A 19294-nucleotide genomic window follows, 5' to 3' on the forward strand; every position below is an offset into this window, starting at 1 on the left:
AGCTGCTTTAACGGCTGAGCCATTAAGAGAAAAAGGAGGCAAGTGCCCAACTGAGGTGTGAAGGAGTGTGGCCCTAGTGGGCTGCCTGCCCGCTGATGAAATACTTTACTGAGGACATCAAAACCTTTGATAAAATGTTTAATCACCCCAGTAAGGTTTGAGTTAGGAATAAATCTACACACATCATCCACAGGAGCTGCTGCCTCAAGAGGGCAAAGTCCATCATCAAAGATCCCCACCCTTCCCTTCTCACAGTCACCACTGGCAGGAGTACAGAAGCCTGAAATCCCACACCACCAGATTCAGGAATAGCTACTTCCTTTCAGCCACTGAGAGCCAGTTCCAGCGGTGTCTCACCAGCAATCCCCACTTCTCCAAGGGAAAGGATGTATGAATTTAAGTTGTCTGCCACTGTTCACTGTCTGGATGCTGCTCCCTACCGTTTTTACTCCTTGCATGAGGCGAAGCTGAATCCCCGAACCCACAGGGCATGACAACGCAAAGTGCTGGGATGCAGTTCAAAGGGCTCTGCTTTGTAGAAGAGGCTGCCCTGGCCCACTCCAGCTCTCCCCCCTCCACCCAAGCGGATTCTCTATGTCCGTAAAACCAACGACCATAAAACACTGTAGCAGAATTAGGCCACTCGGCCTATTGAGACTGCTCTGCCTTTCGTTAAGGGCTGACTCCAGTCTCCACAAACTCCCCACCTCACGAACCCAGTCCCAAGTATACAGCTCCGCAATGCCTTGCCCCACTCTGCTCACCATTGCTTCATCACACACAGAATGGATGACAGTACCTCTTCCTGACGTGCAGGGACACGTATCGGGCATTGAAGTTCTCGATCATTGCTCTGGATGCTTGGTCCATCAACTTCTGGGCTAGGCCAAGCCTTCGGTGGGATCTCTTCACCGCCTGCAGGTGTGGGTGAGACAGAGCTGATAAAGGCAGCAGAGAACCAGGAGAGAACAGACTTTGGAGCCCAGACATCTGATGCACACAAAACAGGCTGAGTGGCCTCCTCAATGAGGCCAAACCACTCAGTTCCTGCGTACCACCACGAAGGGCCTACAAGGAGGCTAGGCTCACCCCAGAGCAGCTCAGCAGGATAGACCACAGCCCACATGCAAAGCGTACAGGGGCTCCCAAACTCAAGAAGGCAGCATCTTTCATCAAGAATCTCCACCATTTGGGCCATGCTCTCTTCTCACTGCTATTCTTGGGCAGGAGATAGTCTAGCTCCCACATCACCAGGTTCAGAAACTGCTACATCTCTTCAACTACGAGGAAATCTGGAAATTCAAGCAAGACACACAAAATGCAGCAGGCCAAGCAGCATCAATAGGAAGAAGCACTGTCGACGTTTTGGGCCGAGACCCTTTGTCTGAAAGGAAAGATAGTAAGAGATTTGAAAGTAGGAGGGGGAGGGGGAAATGCGAAATGATAGAAGACAGGAGGGGGTGGGGTGAAGCTAAGAGCTGGAAAGGTGATTGGCAAAAGGGATACAGAGCTGGAGAAGGGAAAGGATCATGGGACGGGAGGCCTCGGGAGAAAGAAAGGGGGAGGGGAGCACTAGAGGAAGATGGAGAACAGGCAGTGTGATGGGCAGAGAGAGAAAACAAAGGGGGAAAATAAATAAATCAGGGATTGGGTAAGAAGGGGAGGAGGGCATTAAGGGGCACAATAATCTGATTGTGTTAGAACGTAGAACAATATGAAGCCTATGATGTCCTGACCTTTTAAGACTCCAAGATTAATCTAACTCTTTCCTCAGACACCCATATCTCTGTGTTAAAAAAAACTTTCATTTGACCCCCGCCCCACATACTTTCTCAAATCACCTTAAAACGATGTCCCCTAGTATTAACCATTTCCACTCCAGGAAAAAGAAGCTTACTGTCCACATACTCCATGACTTGTATATACTCAGCGGCCACTTTATTAAGTACACCTGCTTGTTAATGCAAGTATGTAATCAGTCAATCAGGTGGCAGCAACTCAATGGATAAAAGAATGCTGATGTGGTCGAGAGATTCAGTTGTTCAGACCAAACATCAGAATGGGGAAGAAGTGTGATCTAAATCAGTTTGACCTCGAATGATTGTCAGTAGCCAGACAGGGTGTTTTGAGAATCTCAGAAACTGCTGATTTCAGTCTTCAGTTTATGAAAAACAGAACAAACATCCAGTGAACGGCAATTCTGAGGGAGAAAATGCCTTGTTAATGAGAGAGGTCAGAGGAGAATGGCTACTGTTCCAAGCTGACAAGAGGGCAACAGTAACGCAAAATAACCACGTGTTGCAACAGTTGCTCGCAAAAGAGCATCTGGGAACGCATCTCTGGGTTACAGCAGCAGAAGACCATGACCACACAGAAATCTAGTCAGTGACCACTTCATTAGGTACAGGGGGTGGCCACTAAGTGTATCAAGTCACCTCTCATCCTCCTTTGCTCCAAAATAAAAATCCCTAGCTTGCTTGTCTTATCCTCCGAAGACATGCTCTCTAATCCAGGCAGCATCCTGGTAAATCTCTTCTGCACCCTCTTTAAAGCTTCCACGCTCCACTAGTTTGGCAGGGAAAAGGGAAACAGAGCATCAGGTCAGAAAGTGGAGGGATGGAGTGGAAGGTAGATGTCAGGACCAATAAGATAGGCAGTAGCAAAGTAATAGATAGAAGGGACAGATATTTTGAAGTGTGTGTATTTCTACGCTAGGAGCATTTTGGGTAAAGGTGATGAACCTAGAGCATCAATCAGTAAATTGAACTATGATGTGGCCATTACAGACTTGTGTGGGAACAAAATATCCCAGGGTTTTAGAAAATACAGAGGGAAGTAAGATCAGGGACAATATCACACCTGCATTCAAAGGTGACGTAATGGAGCTTGTCCAACGAGTCTATATGGGTAGTACTCAAAAATAGGAAGGGTGTAATCACTCCGATGGGATTATACTACCAAACCCCAAATAGCCACAGGTACACCAAGGAACAGATATGCAGGCAGATAAACCAAAATGGTCGTTGTCATGGGGGACTTCAAATCCCTTGATATAAACTGGGACCTTCTAAGTAGTTTAAAAGGAGCAGAATTTTGTTCGGTGCATCCAGGATGGTTTCTTTTTTTTAAATTTATTTATTAGTTTTTCAAAGCATTTTACAAATTAAAAACCCCAAATCCCAATGAGGAACATTAAAACAGTGCAAAATTAAGCATACAATAACAATATGCTACAAAGGAAGAGAATTTAACAAAAAAAAAAGCACCTAAATTAAAGTAAGCTTAGTGTCCTCCCCAAGCCCCACAAAACAAGAAAAAACAACAGCAACTCCAGACCAACCACAACACAATATAGAGAGTATAAGTCAGGACAGCCAAACTCCCAGACTGTGAATACACTCAGCAACAGAGGACAGTAATGCCTTCTACCAGAAAAAAAAAGGAGCTGAAAGCAAGGGACCGAAAAGAAAAAAAAACCCTAGTCAAGAGGAAGGTTATGAAAGTACTCGATTAAAGGTCCCCAGACCTTATGGAACTTTAGATCCAGGATGGTTTCTTAGAATAATATGTAGTAATGCAACAAGAGCAGAGGCTGTACTGGACTGTGACTGACCTTTCCATGGGTGAACGGTTAGAGAACGGTGATCATAACTCCTTAAGTTTTAAGATAGCTATATATAAATATTGACCTTGTGGGCGAGTATTAAATTAGAGCAGGGCAAAATAGGAGAGCATTAGGCATGAACAAGGGACAATTAATTGGGAACAGTCGTTTTAGGGCAATTTCACACCTGACATGTGGAGGGTGTTTAAAGACCAAATGCATAGAGTATAGGACAGGTATGTTCCAGTCAGAAGGTCAAGGACAGCAAAGTAAGAAGACCTTGGAGGTCAAGAGGGATGATAAATTTAGAACAGAAAAAGGATAAGTATGTAAAGCTTCGGAAGCTAGAATCAAACAGACCACTTGAGGATTATAAAGAAGCCAGGAAAGAATCAAGGGAATTATGAAAGCCAGGAGGGGCCGTGGGAAGTCCTTGGCAAGTAGGATTAAAGAGAGGGGGGGAGGGGGGGAAGAGAGAGAGGGAGGGGGGGAAGAGAGAGAGGGAGGGGGGGGAAGAGAGAGAGGGAGGGGGGGGAAGAGAGAGAGAGAGGGGGGGAAGAGAGAGAGAGAGGGGGGAAGAGAGAGAGGGAGGGGGGGAGAGAGAGGAGGGGGGAAGAGAGAGAGGGAGGGGGAAGAGAGAGAGGGAGGGGGAAGAGAGAGAGGGAGGGGGAAGAGAGAGAGGGGGGGAAGAGGGAGGGGGAAAGAGGGAGGGAGGGGGGAAGAGGGAGGGGGGAAGAGAGAGGGGGAAGAGAGAGGGAGGGGGGGAAGAGAGAGGGAGGGGGGGAAGAGAGAGGGAGGGGGGGAAGAGAGAGGGAGGGGGGGAAGAGAGAGGGAGGGGGGGAAGAGAGAGGGAGGGGGGGAAGAGAGAGGAGGGGGGGAAGAGAGAGGGAGGGGGGGAAGAGAGAGGGAGGGGGGGAAGAGAGAGGGAGGGGGGGAAGAGAGAGGGAGGGGGGGAAGAGAGAGGGAGGGGGGGGAAGGGAGAGGGAGGGGGGGAAGGGAGAGGGAGGGGGGGAAGAGAGAGGGAGGGGGGGAAGAGAGAGGGAGGGGGGGAAGAGAGAGGGAGGGGGGAAGAGAGAGGGAGGGGGGGAAGAGAGAGGGAGGGGGGGGAAGAGAGAGGGAGGGGGGGAAGAGAGAGGGAGGGGGGAAGAGAGAGGGAGGGGGGAAGAGAGAGGGAGGGGGGAAGAGAGAGGGAGGGGGGGGGGAAGAGAGAGGGAGGGGGGGAAGAGAGAGGGAGGGGGGGAAGAGAGAGGGAGGGGGGGAAGAGAGAGGGAGGGGGGGAAGAGAGAGGGGGGGGGAAGAGAGAGGGAGGGGGGGAAGAGAGAGGGAGGGGGGGAAGAGAGAGGGAGGGGGGGAAGAGAGAGGGAGGGGGGGAAGAGAGAGGGAGGGGGGGAAGAGAGAGGGAGGGGGGGAAGAGAGAGGGAGGGGGGGAAGAGAGAGGGAGGGGGGAAGAGAGAGGGAGGGGGGAAGAGAGAGGGAGGGGGGGAAGAGAGAGGGAGGGGGGGAAGAGAGAGAGGGTAGCCACTTGATTACTAATTGAATTGGTTGGACACAATATTGTAGGCCAAAGAGCCTGTTCCTACACTGTACTTTTCTATCCTTCCTATGATGAAGCAACCAGAACTAACCACAGTTTTAAACAGCGGCAACATTACCTTACATTCATGAACTCAATCCCCAACTATTGAAGGCCAACACACCATGTGCCTTCTCAACAACCCTATCAACCTATGTGGCAACTTTCAGGGATCTATGGACATATATCCCAAGATCCCTCCGTTCCTCCACACTGCTAAGAATCCTGTCTTAAAATTCAACCTTCCAAAATGATTAACTTCACATTTTTCTGGGTTAAACTCCATCTGCCACTTCTCAGCCCAGCTCTGTATCCTGTCTAGGTCTCCCTGCAACCTAAACCCACCTCTTCACACTACCCACAATTCCACCAACTTTCATTTCATCTGAAAACTTACGAACCAACCAATCCATTTTCTCATCCAAGTCAACTATAAAAATCACAAAGAGCTGGGGTCCCAGAACACCACTGTTCACCAACCACTCCACAGCCAGCCCACTGTATACACACACAGCCAAGTTTACCAGGATCCCATACTTCCTTTTTGAATGAGAACTGAGGGAACATGAAATATTACAGTACAATCCCCCGACTAATGAATTTATTTTGTACTATACCTCCCCCCCACACTTTCCACAGGGATTGCTCCTTGCGTGATTCCCTCCTGGCACTTATCACTGCAAACCTGCCCATTCAGCACCTCTCTCACCTCCATTCAGAGCCTTTCTCTAACAGTCCCTCCAGGTGAGGCAACACTTCACCTGTGAGTCTATTGTATCCAATGCAACCTCCTCTACATCGGTGAGATCTGACGTAGATTGGGAGACTGTTTTATCGAGCACCCCAGTTCCATCCACCCCAGGCAGAAGTTCACAGTGGCCAATCACTTCAATTCCCACCCCGCTCACGTTCCGACACGTCGGTCCACAACCTCCTCTTGTGGCATAATGAGGCCATTCTCAGAGAGCAAGAGCTGCATCTCATATTCTGTCTGGGTAGCCTCCAACCTGATGGCATGAACATCGATTTCTCCAGCTTCCAGTTTTTGTTTACTCTCCCCATCCCTCTTATTTCCCCACTCTGACCTCTGCTCCTCACCTGCCTAGGGCCTCTCCATCCTTCCCTTTCTCCCATGATCCACTCTCCTATCAGTTACCTTCTTTTCCAGCCCTTTGCCTTTCCCACTTATCAACTTCCAGTTTCTTACTTCATCCCCCTCCCCCACCCACTAGCTTGTTCTCTTTCCCCTTCCAAGTGCCCCCTCTCCCGCCACCCAGATTCTTATTCTGGCATCCTCCCCCTTCGTTTCCAGCCCCGAAGGCCTGAAATTTCAAATGCTCATTTATTTCCAGAGTCCCTCCAGAACTTTGTGTGTGTTGTTCTTCATTTCCAACATCTACAGGATCATGTGTTTATACTTTGTACTAAAGTCTTCCTTCAATGAATTGTATAATTTATATTCTGTGTGTTTTCTGTACCCAGGTTCCAGTGATGCTGCTACAAGCAAGCTTTTCCTCGCACTTTTGACAATGAACTTGACTTCACTAGATCCTGTCCCATTCACCAGAGCCATAAGGGAGAGAGTGAGCAGGAGGCACCCTGTGACAAATACCCAAATTAAGGTTCCGTAGGGTAGGATGTGGCTTAAGTGGGAAAGAAAACCCACTGTGGTTCCACAATCAGCCACCAGGAGTCAGCAGTGGGCTATCTGCACTCTGCCTCCCTGCCCACAGTAGTGGGGAAGAGACCCTGTCCCTTAATCTGGGGCTGTCTGAAAGGAGGTGACGAATAAACCTCTTCTTTCTTCTCCCCCTCCCCCCAACTTTTGAGGTGTAAATCACTACCATTGAATGGGATCTCTCTGCTTCACCCCTTATTCGGCAGGACAAGACAGCCTTCAGCTGTGGTAATGAATGTTTGCCCCTTATTGGCATTGGGGGAGTGGGGTGGGTGAAAGCTGGAACTCCAGAACCGATTGAAATCCACCCCAGACCCAAACCGACCTCTGTCCCCAGTTCCGTACCAGAGAGGTGATGTGTCCGTGAGGGACGTCGTCGGGATCTTCCTCCCTAGAAGGAAATGAAATAGAGACACACGTGGGTATAAGATCAGAGCGGCCGTGATCAGTGTATCAAGCTGAAGGGGGTGGGGTTCAGGTTTCAGAAGTGCTCTCGTGTACCGAGTCAGTGCCCTACCTGGGGAGCAATGTGCAAGACTGGGGCACACACACTATGTATGCAGACTTCCTCTCACAGGACGTGGCAAGAAGGAGCAGTCATTCAAGGGGTGAAACATGGGGTCTAAAACTGCTAGATCAGGGACAGGCTCAAAAGGTGTCAGGAGTCTCCACCTGCCATGGGGGAGGAGACCATTTGGCCCCTCTTGAACCCTGCTACACTGGGCCATTTGGCCTTGAACTCTCTTTCTTTGGGAGGTGGGAAATGGCGTTCCAACTCCATGAATGACAGATGAGCTCAATCATCAGACTGCAGACAATTGTCTCAACTCCTTCCCTTTACATTAGTCAGAAAAAAAACAATCTTTCTGATCATGGTCAGGATTAGCAGTTCATTATAAGAAAAGCAAAGGACCGCAAGGCTTCAAAGGTTAAAGGTAACCATCCTTATGAATGACCTCAGCCTGAAACTTTGGCTGTTCATTCCCCTCCAGATACTGCTCGAGTTCTCCCAGCATTTTTGTATATTATTTTGGATTTCCAGCATCTGCACAATCTCTTAAGTATAAGTCCAACTGTCAGAATGAACGGTTTTTTCTTTATCATCTCCACCAAAGCTTTCAATCATCTTAAAAGACTCTCCTTCACAGCAGTTGCCTTGAAGCAGGTACTCCAAGGGATATAACCCCAGACTGTGCACAAGGCAGCATGTCAGTGAAACTCACTTTCAGGGAACTGCCTTTCCAGCCACAGGAAGGGGTTACTGAAAACTAAACAAGTTTGTATACTGTGGAGACTCTTCTCTCTCGGCTGATTGTACGGAGTATGGAAGGGTTAAATTTAATTCCTCCTTGGTATATACTGAAGTATGTAATGCAAAATGGAAGTTTAAAAGACTAAAAGCAATTCAGGGACAATTAATACCGAACAGTCATCAGGGTCCTGAACCAACATGGATAATTTCACTTACCTTAATCCAATCAATCATTTTGTTTTTATATTTGCAATTAATTTAGATCACTTTGTAGAGAGATCAGGGTTCAATTCCCCCTGTTGTCTGTAAGGAGTTTGTAATATTCTTCCCATGACCACAGTGTTTCCTCTGAGTGCTCCAGTGTCCTCCCACATCTCAAAAGGTTAGTAAAGGTTGGTAAGCTGTGGGCAGACTATGTTGGTGCCAGGAACACGGTGACACATGCAGGCTGCCTCCCAGCTCATCCTCAGACTGTTTCAGTTGTTGACACAACCGACCCATTTCACTGTTATGTTTCGTGACATGCCTAAAGAAGAACCAAAGGCAATGTTCTCCTTCAGACAGTTGATGAAACTACTTCTTTTACTGCTTCTTTCAAAAGTGATTCTGTTACTTTTTGGAACGACAATTTACATTCTGATGGTGCTTTCGGGCTGATTGACTGATCTGGCGCTTTGCTGTCTCGGAGGGAGTCTGGCAAGGTTTCAAGCGAGTGTGCGGCCTAGTGGCCAAGAAACCCAGAGAAGACCATGAGCCCATGGTCAAATCTATTTCTTGTGATTAAAGTGTGAGGAAGACTGAAATCAATGGGGATTAGAGCAAAAGGTGAGTGGGTGTTCAGCGCAGTCTGCCTCTGTTTGACTGGTCTCTCTCCCCCTCTCGCTGCTGCCAGAGGAAGAAGCCTGCCTTGCTCAGTGCCGCTGGAGGATGGTGAAAGAGTCCTGGGTCTTGGGCAAGGTGTGATCGATGCAGTTTGCAAATTGGATGCTGTAGTTCAGGTTATGATGTGTTTCTGGTTTCTCCATTTTTGTTGCTATTTTGTGCGATGTTGTTCAGGGTGGTTTGGCTCTCTGGCCTGCAGACAACGAACAACACAGCGCTAAATTGTACTGAACTGTACGAAACTGAACATCCCTAGACTGCTTCAATGACTTAATGAACAGCTTCCATCCTGTTCCTTTGTTTCGTGGCTGTCTGTGGGAAGACAGATCTCAAGGTTGCATACTGCTTACGTACTATGATAAGAAAATTACTGTGAACAAATAAAGATTTTATCTTTAACTCAGGCCCTCTAGTCCTGACAACATCCTCGTACCATGCTCTGCATGTTTTAAAATTTATTCTTGGTATCTTTGCAACATTGTCAAGGCTCAGCCCTAGTTGCCATTTGAGTTTGGGTTGGGGTGGGGTGGGAAGCCACTTTGAACCACTGGAGTATATGTGGAGGTGCTCCTGCAGCGCCGTTAGGGAAGGAATTTCAGCAACTGAGACAAACTGGCAATACTTTTCCCAGGGTACAGATACACCGCTTGCTGAAAGTGATGTCACAGATACACAGTTTGACACATGACCTTCCACAGCCAAAATGTAAGAGTTAAAGACAAAGATTAACTATATTTGTCACATGTACATTGAAACATAAAGCGAAATTAATTGTTTGTGTCAACAACCACAGTCCAAGGATCTGCTGGAGGCAGCCCACATGTGGTGCCATGCTTCCGGCACCAACATAGCATACCCACAAAGATAAAGATTAGCTTTACTTGTCACATCCATATTTTTTTTTTAAAAATCGTGAAATGTGTCATTTGCATCAAATCAAAACAGCACTGATGTGTTGGAGGCAGCCCACATGTGGCATCTCCCTTCCAGAACCAACATACCATGCCCACAACTGCTATCTTTAATTTTATGGCTTTTGAATGTGACAGGAAACCAGAGCACCCGAAGGATACCCACCTGATCATGGGGAAAATGCAGAAACTGAATCCACATCGGAGACCATTTAACCGAATGGGCTAAGTGCTGTGCTACTGTGGCCCCTCCCCTCAGTTGGGGCATTACATTGCAGTTGCAACCAGAGTTTAATGAGGCCACATTTGGAGTATTGCGCACGGTGCAACTCAGCGTTCAGTTCTAATCAAAAAGCTCCAACTGGAACCTTGACTTCCTTGGCCAAAGGAGAGGCAGTGGATGTGACTTGCCTGGATTTTCAGAAATCGTTTGAAAAGGTGCCACACATGACGATGCTTAACAAGATAAAGTCCTATGGCATTACAGGGAAGATACTGGCATCGATAGAGGAATGGCTAACAGGCAGGGGAGAATAAAAGGGACCTTTTCTAGTTTGCTGCCAGTGACTAGTGATTGAGACTGCTGCCTTTCACATTGATTGTCAGTGATTTACGTAACAGAATTGAAGGCTTTGTGGCAAAGTTTGCAGATAAGAAGATAGGAGTAGGCAATGCTGAGGAAGCAAAGTGATTGCAGAAGGACTTACACAAATGGGCAAAAGAGTGGCAGATGGAATACAGTATGGGAAATGTAAGATAATGCATTTTGGTAAAAGGATCAATAGAGCAGACTATTATCCAAGAAGCATCATGAACATAGCAGATGAGCATCAGTACTTGGAGCTACGATGTTGTGGCCATTACAGAGACTTGGATGGCTCAGGGGCAGGAGTGTCAGGCTCTAGATGTTTCAGGAAGGACAGGGAGAGAGGCAAAAGAGGAGGGAGAAATGGCACTGCTGATCAGAGATAGTGTCATGGCTGCAGAAATGGTAGAAGGAGGGATTGTCTACAGGGTCAGTGGGTGGAAATTAGAATCAGGAAGGCATCAAAAACTCTACTGGATGTTTTTATGTTTTTGTATAGACCACCCAACAGGGACATTGAGGAGCGGACAGGGAGACAGATTCTGGAAAAGTGTAATAATAGCAGGGTTGTCGTGGTGGGAGATTTTAATTTCCCAAATATTCAGCAAGGGGTTTAAATGGTGTGTTCAAGAAGGTTTCTTGACGCAATATGTAGATAAGCCAACAAGAAGAGAGGCTGCACTTGATCTGGTATTGGGAAATGAACCTGGTCAGGTGTCAGGTCTGTCAGTGGGAGAACATTTTGGAGATAGTGGTCACAATTCTATCTCCATTACCATAGCATTGGAGAGGGATAGGAACAGACAAGTTAGAAAGGCACTTAATTGGAGTGAGGGGAAATATGAAGCTATCAGGCAGGAATTTGGGACCAGAAATTGGGAACAGATGTTCTCAGGGAAGTGTACGGAAGAAATGTTCAGGGGATATTTGTGTGGCGTTCTGCACAGGTACATTCCAATGAGACAGAGAAAAGATGGTAAGGTACAGGAACTGTGGAGCACAAAGACTGTTGAAAACCTAGTCAAGAAGAAAAGGAAAGCTTATGAAAGGTTCAAAAAACTAGGTAATGATAGAGATCTAGAAGATTATAAGGCTAGTGGGAAGGAGCTTAAGAATGAAATTAGGAGAGCCAGAAGGAGCCATGAGAAGGCCTTGGCGGACAGGATTAAGGAAAACCCCAAGGCATTCTACAAGTATGTGAAGAGCAAGAGGATAAGACATGAGAGAACCAAGTGTGACAGTGGAAAACTGTGTAAGGAACCAGACAAGGCAGCATAAACACAATGCATATTCAGTATTCACTACGGAAAAGGTCTGAGCAATAGTAGGGATGACTTACAGCAGATTGAAAAACTTGAGCATATAGACATTAAGAAAGAGGATATGATGGAGCTTTCGAACGGGATGAGATGTACCCCAGGCTACTGTGGGAGGTGAGGGACAAGATTGTCGAGCCTCTGGCAATGATTTTTCCATCATCAATGGGGACGGGAGAGGGTTGCAGATGTTGTTCCCTTATTCAAGAAAGGGAGTAGAGATAGCCCAGGAAATTATAGACCAGCGAGTTTTACTTCAGTAGTTAGTAAGTTGATGGAAAGGATCCTGAGAAGCAGGATTTATGAACATTTGGAGAGACATAACACGATTAGGAATTGTCAGCATGGCTTTGTCAAATGCAGGTCGTGCCTTACGAGCGTGATTGAATTTCCTGAGGCTGTGACTAAACACATTGTTGAAGGAAGAGCAGTAGATGTAGTGTATATGGATTTCAGCAAGGCATTTAATAAGGTAACCCATGCAAGGCTTATTGAGAAAGTAAGGAGGCATGGGAACAAAGGGGACATGGCTTTGTGGATCCAGGATTGGCTTGCTCACAGAAGGCAAAGAGTGGTTGTAGGTGGGTCATATTCTGCATGGAGGTCAGTAACCAGTGGCATTTTATTTTACTAACACAGAAAACCTACATCCCTTTGGCCCACATTGCTGTGCCAAACATGTCCTTACCTTAGAACTACTTAGGATTACCCATAGCCCTCTATTTTTCTAAGCTCCACTTCCATCCAGAAGTGTCTTAAAAGACCCTATCGTATCCTCCTTCACCACCACCGCCGGCAGCCCATGCCACGCATTCACCACTCTCTGCGTAAAAACTTACCCTTGACATTTCCTCCATACCTACTTCCAAGCACCTTAAAACTATGCCCTCTCATGCCAGCGATTTCAGCCCTGAGAAAAAACCTCTGACTATCCACACAATCAATGCCTCTCATCATCTTGTACATCTCTATCAGGTCACCTCTCATCCTCCGTTGTAGGGAGAAAAGGCTGAGTTCACTCAACCTATTCTCATAAAGTATGCTCCCCAATCCAGGCAATGTCCTTGTAAATCTTCTCTAAATCCTTTCTATGGTTTCCACACCTTCCTGTAGTGAAGTAACCAGAACTGAGCACAGTACTCCAAGTGGGGTCTGACCAGGGTCCTATATAGCTGCAACCTTACCTCTCGGCTCTTAAACTCAATCCCACAATCGATGAAGGCCAATGCACTGTATGCCTTCTTAACCACAGTGTCAACCTGCGTAGCAGCTTTGAGTGTCACAGAGATCTGTTCTGGGACCCCTTCTCTTTGCGATTTTTATAAATGACCTGGATGAGGGTTGGGTTAGTAAATTTACTGACGACACAAAGGTTGGAGGTGTTGTGAATAGTGTGGAGGGCTGTCAGAGGTTACAGCGGGACATTGATAGGATGCAAAACTGGGCTGAGAAGTGGCAGACGGAGTTCAACCCAGATGAGTATAAGGTGCTTCACTTTGGTAGGTCAAATATGATGGCAGAATATAGTATTAATGGTAAGACTCTTGGCAGTGTGGAGAATCAGAGGGATCTTGGGGTCCAAGTCCATAAGACACTTGGTGGGATTAAGTTCAAGAGCCGAGAGGTAAGGTTGCAGCTATATAGGACCCTGGTCAGACCCCGCTTGAAGTACTGTGCTCAGTTCTGGTTGCCTCACTACCGGAAGGACGTGGAAACCATAGAAAAGGTGCAGAGAAGATTTACAAGGACATTGCCTGGATTGGGGAGCATGCCTTATGAGAATAGGTTGAGTGAACTCGGCCTTTTCTCCTTGGAGCGACAAGAGGATGAGAGGTGACCTGACAGAGGTGTAAAAGATGATGAGAGGCATTGATCATGTGGATAGTCAGAGGCTTTTTTCCCCCAGGGCTGAAATGGCTTACATGAGAGGGCACAGTTTTAAGCTGCTAGGAAGTAGGTACAGAGGAGATGTCAGGGGTAAGTTTTTTTTAAAAACGCAGAGAGTAGTGAGTGCGTGGAATGGGCTGCTGGCAACGGTGGGAGGATAGGATCTTTTGGGAGACTCCTGGATAAGTACATAGAGCTTAGAAAAATAGAGGGCTATGGGTAACTCTCCGAAATTTCTAAATTAAGTACATGTTCGGCACAGCATTGTGGGCCGAAGGGCCTGTATTGTGCTGTAGGGTTTCTATGTTTCTATCTATATGGGGAGAAGGTTCAAACATCTGAGGTGCAGAGGGACTTGGGATTCCTCGTGCAAGTCTCACAGAATGTTAATTTACAGGTTTGAGTTTGGGGTAAAGGCAAATGCAATGTTGGTATTTATTGTAAAGGCAATATATTATAAAAGCTAGGAGATAATGCTGGGCCTTTTTAAGACACAAGTCAGTAGAGAATTGTCAACAGTTTTGGGTCCCATATCTCAGAAAGGATGTGTTGTCATTGGAGATCCATGAGGATGAGTGCAAGAATAAAGGGGTTAACATATGAGGAGCGTTTGGAACCTTTGGGCCTGTACTCACTGGAATTTAGAAGAATGCAGGGGAAAAACTACCAAATGTTGAAAGGACTAGACAGGATGGATGAGGAGAGGATGTTTTCTATGGTGGGGGTACCCAGAACTAGAGGGCACAGCCTCAAAATTGAGTGGTGAAATTTTAGAACAGAGGTTAGGAAGATTTTTAGCCCACTCTCTATACCCACAAACGTGTGGGTGGGCACAGCTCAAATGCCATCTATAAATTTGCTGATGACACAACTACTGTTGGCAGAATACCAAATGACAACGAGGAGGAGAGAGATCAGCTGGTTGGGAAGTGTTTTTTTAGCAACAACCTTGCACACCACATCATTAAGAGCAAGGAATTGACAGTGAACTTCAATAAGAGGAGGTCAAGGGAACACACGAGTCCTCATCAAGGGATCGGAAGTGAGAAGACAGAGCAGTTTCCAAGTTCCTGGGTGTCACCATCTCTGAGGATCTATCCTGGGCTAACATTCAAAGAAGACATGACAGTGGCTATGTTTCATTAGGAGTTTGAGGAGAATATGCCAAGGAAATTTCTAAAGATGTACTATGGAGAGCATTCTAATTGGTTTCATCAGTCTTGTATTGAGGGGCTACTGCAAAGGATCAGAAAAAAAAACTGCAGGAAGTTGTCAACTCAGCGAATTCCATCATGGGCACTCGCCTGCCCACCCACCATCAAGGACATCTTCAAAAAGGCAGCATCTATCATTAAGAACATGCCCTCTTCTCATTACTACCACCAAAGAGGAGGTACAAGACACCCACTCAAATGTTTCAGGAACAGCTTCTTTCCCTCTGCCATCAGAATTCCGAATGGACATTGAACCCATGAACACTATCTCAGTATTTTTATTCTTCTTTTTGCACTACTGTTTTAATATTTATAAACTTGTTGTAATGTATGATTTGTATTATGCATACTAATATGTACAGTACTTTGCCAAAGTCTTACACACCCTAGCTATATATATATATATATATATATATATACACACACACACACTGTATATGACAATAATATTCATCAAAACATAGTGAAATGCATCGATTGCATCCAAACAAATCAGCAAGTACTGTGCTGAGCAGCCTGCAAGTATGACTGTGCTTCAGACACCAGCAACTTAGTAAGTCTAACTGTACGTCTTTGGACTGTGTGAGCAAACTGGAGCATCCAGAGGAAACTCGGGAGGTCACAGGGAGAAGATACGAAATGTTTACAGACAGCAGTGGGAACTGAACCCCAACATAATAGCTGACACTGTAAGATGTTGTGCTAATCACTACGTTACTGTGCAACCCACTACTAGGGGGCTTAAGATGTGAGGGGAAATATTTAAATGACCTGAGCAATAGCTTCTTCATCGGAAGATGGTGCAATCATTGAATGAGCTGCTGCAGGAAGTGCTTGAGGCTGGCACAGTAAAACATTTACAAGATATGTTGATAAATAGATGGGAAAGTTTGGGATACAGACCAAATTTAAGCAAATGGGGAGTATCTCAGTTGGTCAGTATTGACAAGTTGGGCTGAAGGGCCTCTTTCTGTGCTGTATTGCTCTACGGTCAAGTCAGAATGCTATGCATGGTACTGTAGCGATTAGTACAGAGCTTTACACTGCCAGTGATCAGCCTCTAGGTTTCCTCTAGGTGCTCATTATGACACTCATGGGTTGCCTCCAGCACATCCTCGGACCATGTTGGTCATTGACAGAAACGATGCATTTCACTGTATGTTTCACTACACATGTGATACATAAAGCTAATCTTTATAAAAACTTTGGAAAGAAGTCTGCAGGGCGTGAATTTCCAAAAAAAATTTTAAATCCAAATATTTATAATTTACTCCATACCTGACCCCCAATCATTCCAGTATGTAACAGATCAGAAACCACTTGTGATACTGTGCAAACAGTCCTGAACTCCCAGGCCAAACTCAAAGCTTCACCCAACCCAATTCAATCTGACCCTGACGATCCCAGGAGGAAGGAAACCACAGAGCTTACATGCACTTACATTTTAGCCAGAACATAGCCCACGATCTTTCCGTTCTCGTCCTCAGCAATATAAGAGAGCTGGAAAGAAACAGAGAGCGATTAGCGCACAACGCCTGAAACCAAACAGCTAAGGTTAGTGCTATTTGTCACATCACTGTGGGGTTAGCGTAATGCCCGTTGTACAATTCCCACCACTGTCTGTAAAGAGAGTATACGTCCCTGTACAATCATGTGGGTTCCCTCTGGTCATTCCAAACATTAAAATCAATTTCATTTGCCACGTACGTTTACACGTATATGGAATGGACTGTGGTGTGTTGGCACAAAATGCAACAAAAAATGGCACCAGGGTCAGTGAGTTATGGGCATGCTATGTTGGCACTGGAAGCATGACAACATTCACAGGCTAGCTCCAGCACATCCTCAATGCAAACAAAATACTTCATTGTATGTCTTGGTGTACATGTGACAAATCCAAGTGGGACAATACTGTTCAAATGTTATATCAATTTTCCACCTTGAACTGGTCCAATCTGAAGCATATCGAGATTATGAACAGCAGTAAATTAAAACAGGTTTTACTTTCTTCCCCAAGTTCAATGGTTATTTTTGGAGTGGAGACATTGGGGTGGTTAGACCTAGGACCAATCTTTACCCGGATGGCAAATGTAATTAAGAGAGGAAATAATGGGCAGGTCGGGCAGCAGGGAGAGAAGCACTCGCTGGCCAGTGCTCTCTGACTGAACAGAATTCCCTGGGCACAACTCCACATCGAGGAATATCGGTCAGGATTACGGGCCCACCAATCCGGCTGGGGAGCTCAAGTATGCGGTGATGTTGTCACGTATGGTGCATGAGATGGTCCCCACCTGAGGCCAGGACAAGCCATGGTAGAAATAATACTTCATCTGGTAGTTTTCAGGAAGGCATAGCAGATTGCAGTGTTGCATGTTCATCAGGTCTTCAGGCTGTGGGCAGATCAAACATGAGGAATTATCACAATATACTTCACAGTTAGATTAAAGTCCTTCCTCTCCACCATCAGATTTCTGAATGATCTATGAATATCATCTCATTAGCGTGGGCAGCACCTTAGTATAATAGCTAGCACAACACTTCACGGTACCAGCGACCCAGGTTCAATTCCCGCTGTTATCTGTAAGGTGTCTGTACATTCTCCCTGTGACTATATGGATTTCCTCCGGTCCTCTTGCAACGATAAGTACCAGAAGGGAGATCAGTGGGGAGGGATGAGTGGACAGGGAGTCACGTAGAGAGCTTATCCTTGCAAGCAGAACAAGGGCCACACCTGGCTCTATACCTCCTCTCTCACAACTATTCAGGGCCCAAACAGACCTTCCAGGAGAGGAGATACTTCACCTGCAAGTCTGCTGGGGTCATCTACTGTATCCGATGCTCCCAGTGTGGCTTCCTGTATATTGTTGAGGCTTGACGTAGATTGGGAGAGTACTTCATCAAGCAGCTACTACGCTCCATCGCCACAAAAAGTGGAATCTCCCTGTGGCCACCCATTTCAATTCTACATCCCATTCCGACATGTCAGTCCACGGCCTCTTCTACTGCCAAGACAAGGCCACATTCAGGTTGGAGAAATAACAAACTACACTCCCTCAGGGTAGCAATAACTTATATTCTGTCTGGGTAACCTCCAACCTGATGGTACGAACATTGATTTCTTGAACTTTTGGTAATTGCGTCTCCCCTACCTCCTTCAGTTTCCCATTCCTCTTTCTCTCACTTTATCTCCTTATCTGCCCTACCTATCACGTCTCTGGTGCTCCTCCCTTTTTTTACATGGCCTTCTGTTCTCTCCAGTCAGATTCCCCTTTCTCTCTTCCACCAATCAACTTTCCAGCTCTTTACTTCACTCCCTACCCCTCTCCCAGTTTCACCAATCACCTGCCACCTTGTACTTCCTTCCCCCCCCCCCCAGCTTCTTATTCTGATTTCTTCCCTTCCTTTCCAGACCTGATGAAGGGCCTCAGTACGAACTGTTTACTCTTTTCCATAGAGGAAGTCTGGCCTGCCTAGTTCCTCCAGCATTTTATCTGTGTTGTTTTGGATTTCCAGCAACTGCAGATTTGAAGCTAATTGTTTGCCTCCTTCCCGCCCCACCCCCTCAGTGACCTCTTTGACTACCTCCAACACCAGCACATCCTTTCTTACGTAAGGGGATCAAAACTAGATAGTTTCTCCCCCACTTCTGAACTCTAACCGTGCTCCAATAAAGGCTCAGTTTCCCCATCTGCAGCCATGTCTGAACAAAATGATAAAAGAGATAAAAGAGGTGCGGGCTTGAACCCACATCATATGGGCTCGAAACACTGTCCCTCTGTTGTGGAAACTGCTCTGATGAGCACTGGGAGATCAGAGATAGTTCGCAACCATCATCACAGTTGGAGAATCAGAGCATTACAGCACAGAAACAGGCCCTTCTTCCCATCTAGTCTGTACTGAACTGTAATTCTGCCTTGTCCCATTGACCTGCACCAGAACCATAGACATCAATACCCTTCTCATCCAATACTTTCCCTGGAAGCTCGTTCTACACGCGCACCACCCTCTGAGTAAAGACAATCTCCCTCATGTTCCCCTGAAACACTTCACCTTTCACCCTTAACCCATGAGTTCTAGTCTCACCCAAAAAGCCTGCTTACATTTCCCCTATCTATACCCCTCACAATTTTGTCAACCCCTATCAAAACCTCAGCCTTCTGCATTCCAGGGAACAAAGACCACACCTATTCAACCAAAAGTAACTCAAATCCTGACAGCATCATTGTAAATTTGGTCTGTACTCCTTCAATCTTATCTGCATTTTTCCTGTAGGTAGGAGACCAGGACTGCACACAGTACTCCAAATAAGGTCTCACCAATGTCTTACATTGCAATTCCTGTACTCAGAAGGCCAATGTGCCAAAAGATCACATGACCCTATCTCCAAAAGA

General features: G+C 46.3%; 1 protein-coding gene across 2 annotated transcripts in view; it reads right to left on the reverse strand.

The window, feature by feature from the left end:
• Positions 1–19294, reverse strand: part of naa10 (N-alpha-acetyltransferase 10, NatA catalytic subuni) — a 32037-nt gene that overhangs the window by 8365 nt on the left and 4378 nt on the right. For both annotated transcript variants that reach the window (XM_059949524.1, XM_059949525.1), the window contains exons 2-5: positions 17195–17293; positions 16345–16403; positions 7201–7246; positions 800–915 (exon numbers count right to left, since the gene is read on the reverse strand). In XM_059949524.1, the coding sequence (XP_059805507.1) occupies positions 800–915; positions 7201–7246; positions 16345–16403; positions 17195–17293 (320 nt within the window). The remainder of the gene's footprint in view (positions 1–799; positions 916–7200; positions 7247–16344; positions 16404–17194; positions 17294–19294) is intronic.

This window comes from Hypanus sabinus, chromosome 24 (genome assembly GCF_030144855.1).
Source record: "Hypanus sabinus isolate sHypSab1 chromosome 24, sHypSab1.hap1, whole genome shotgun sequence".
In the NCBI taxonomy this organism is placed as follows: domain Eukaryota; kingdom Metazoa; phylum Chordata; class Chondrichthyes; order Myliobatiformes; family Dasyatidae; genus Hypanus; species Hypanus sabinus.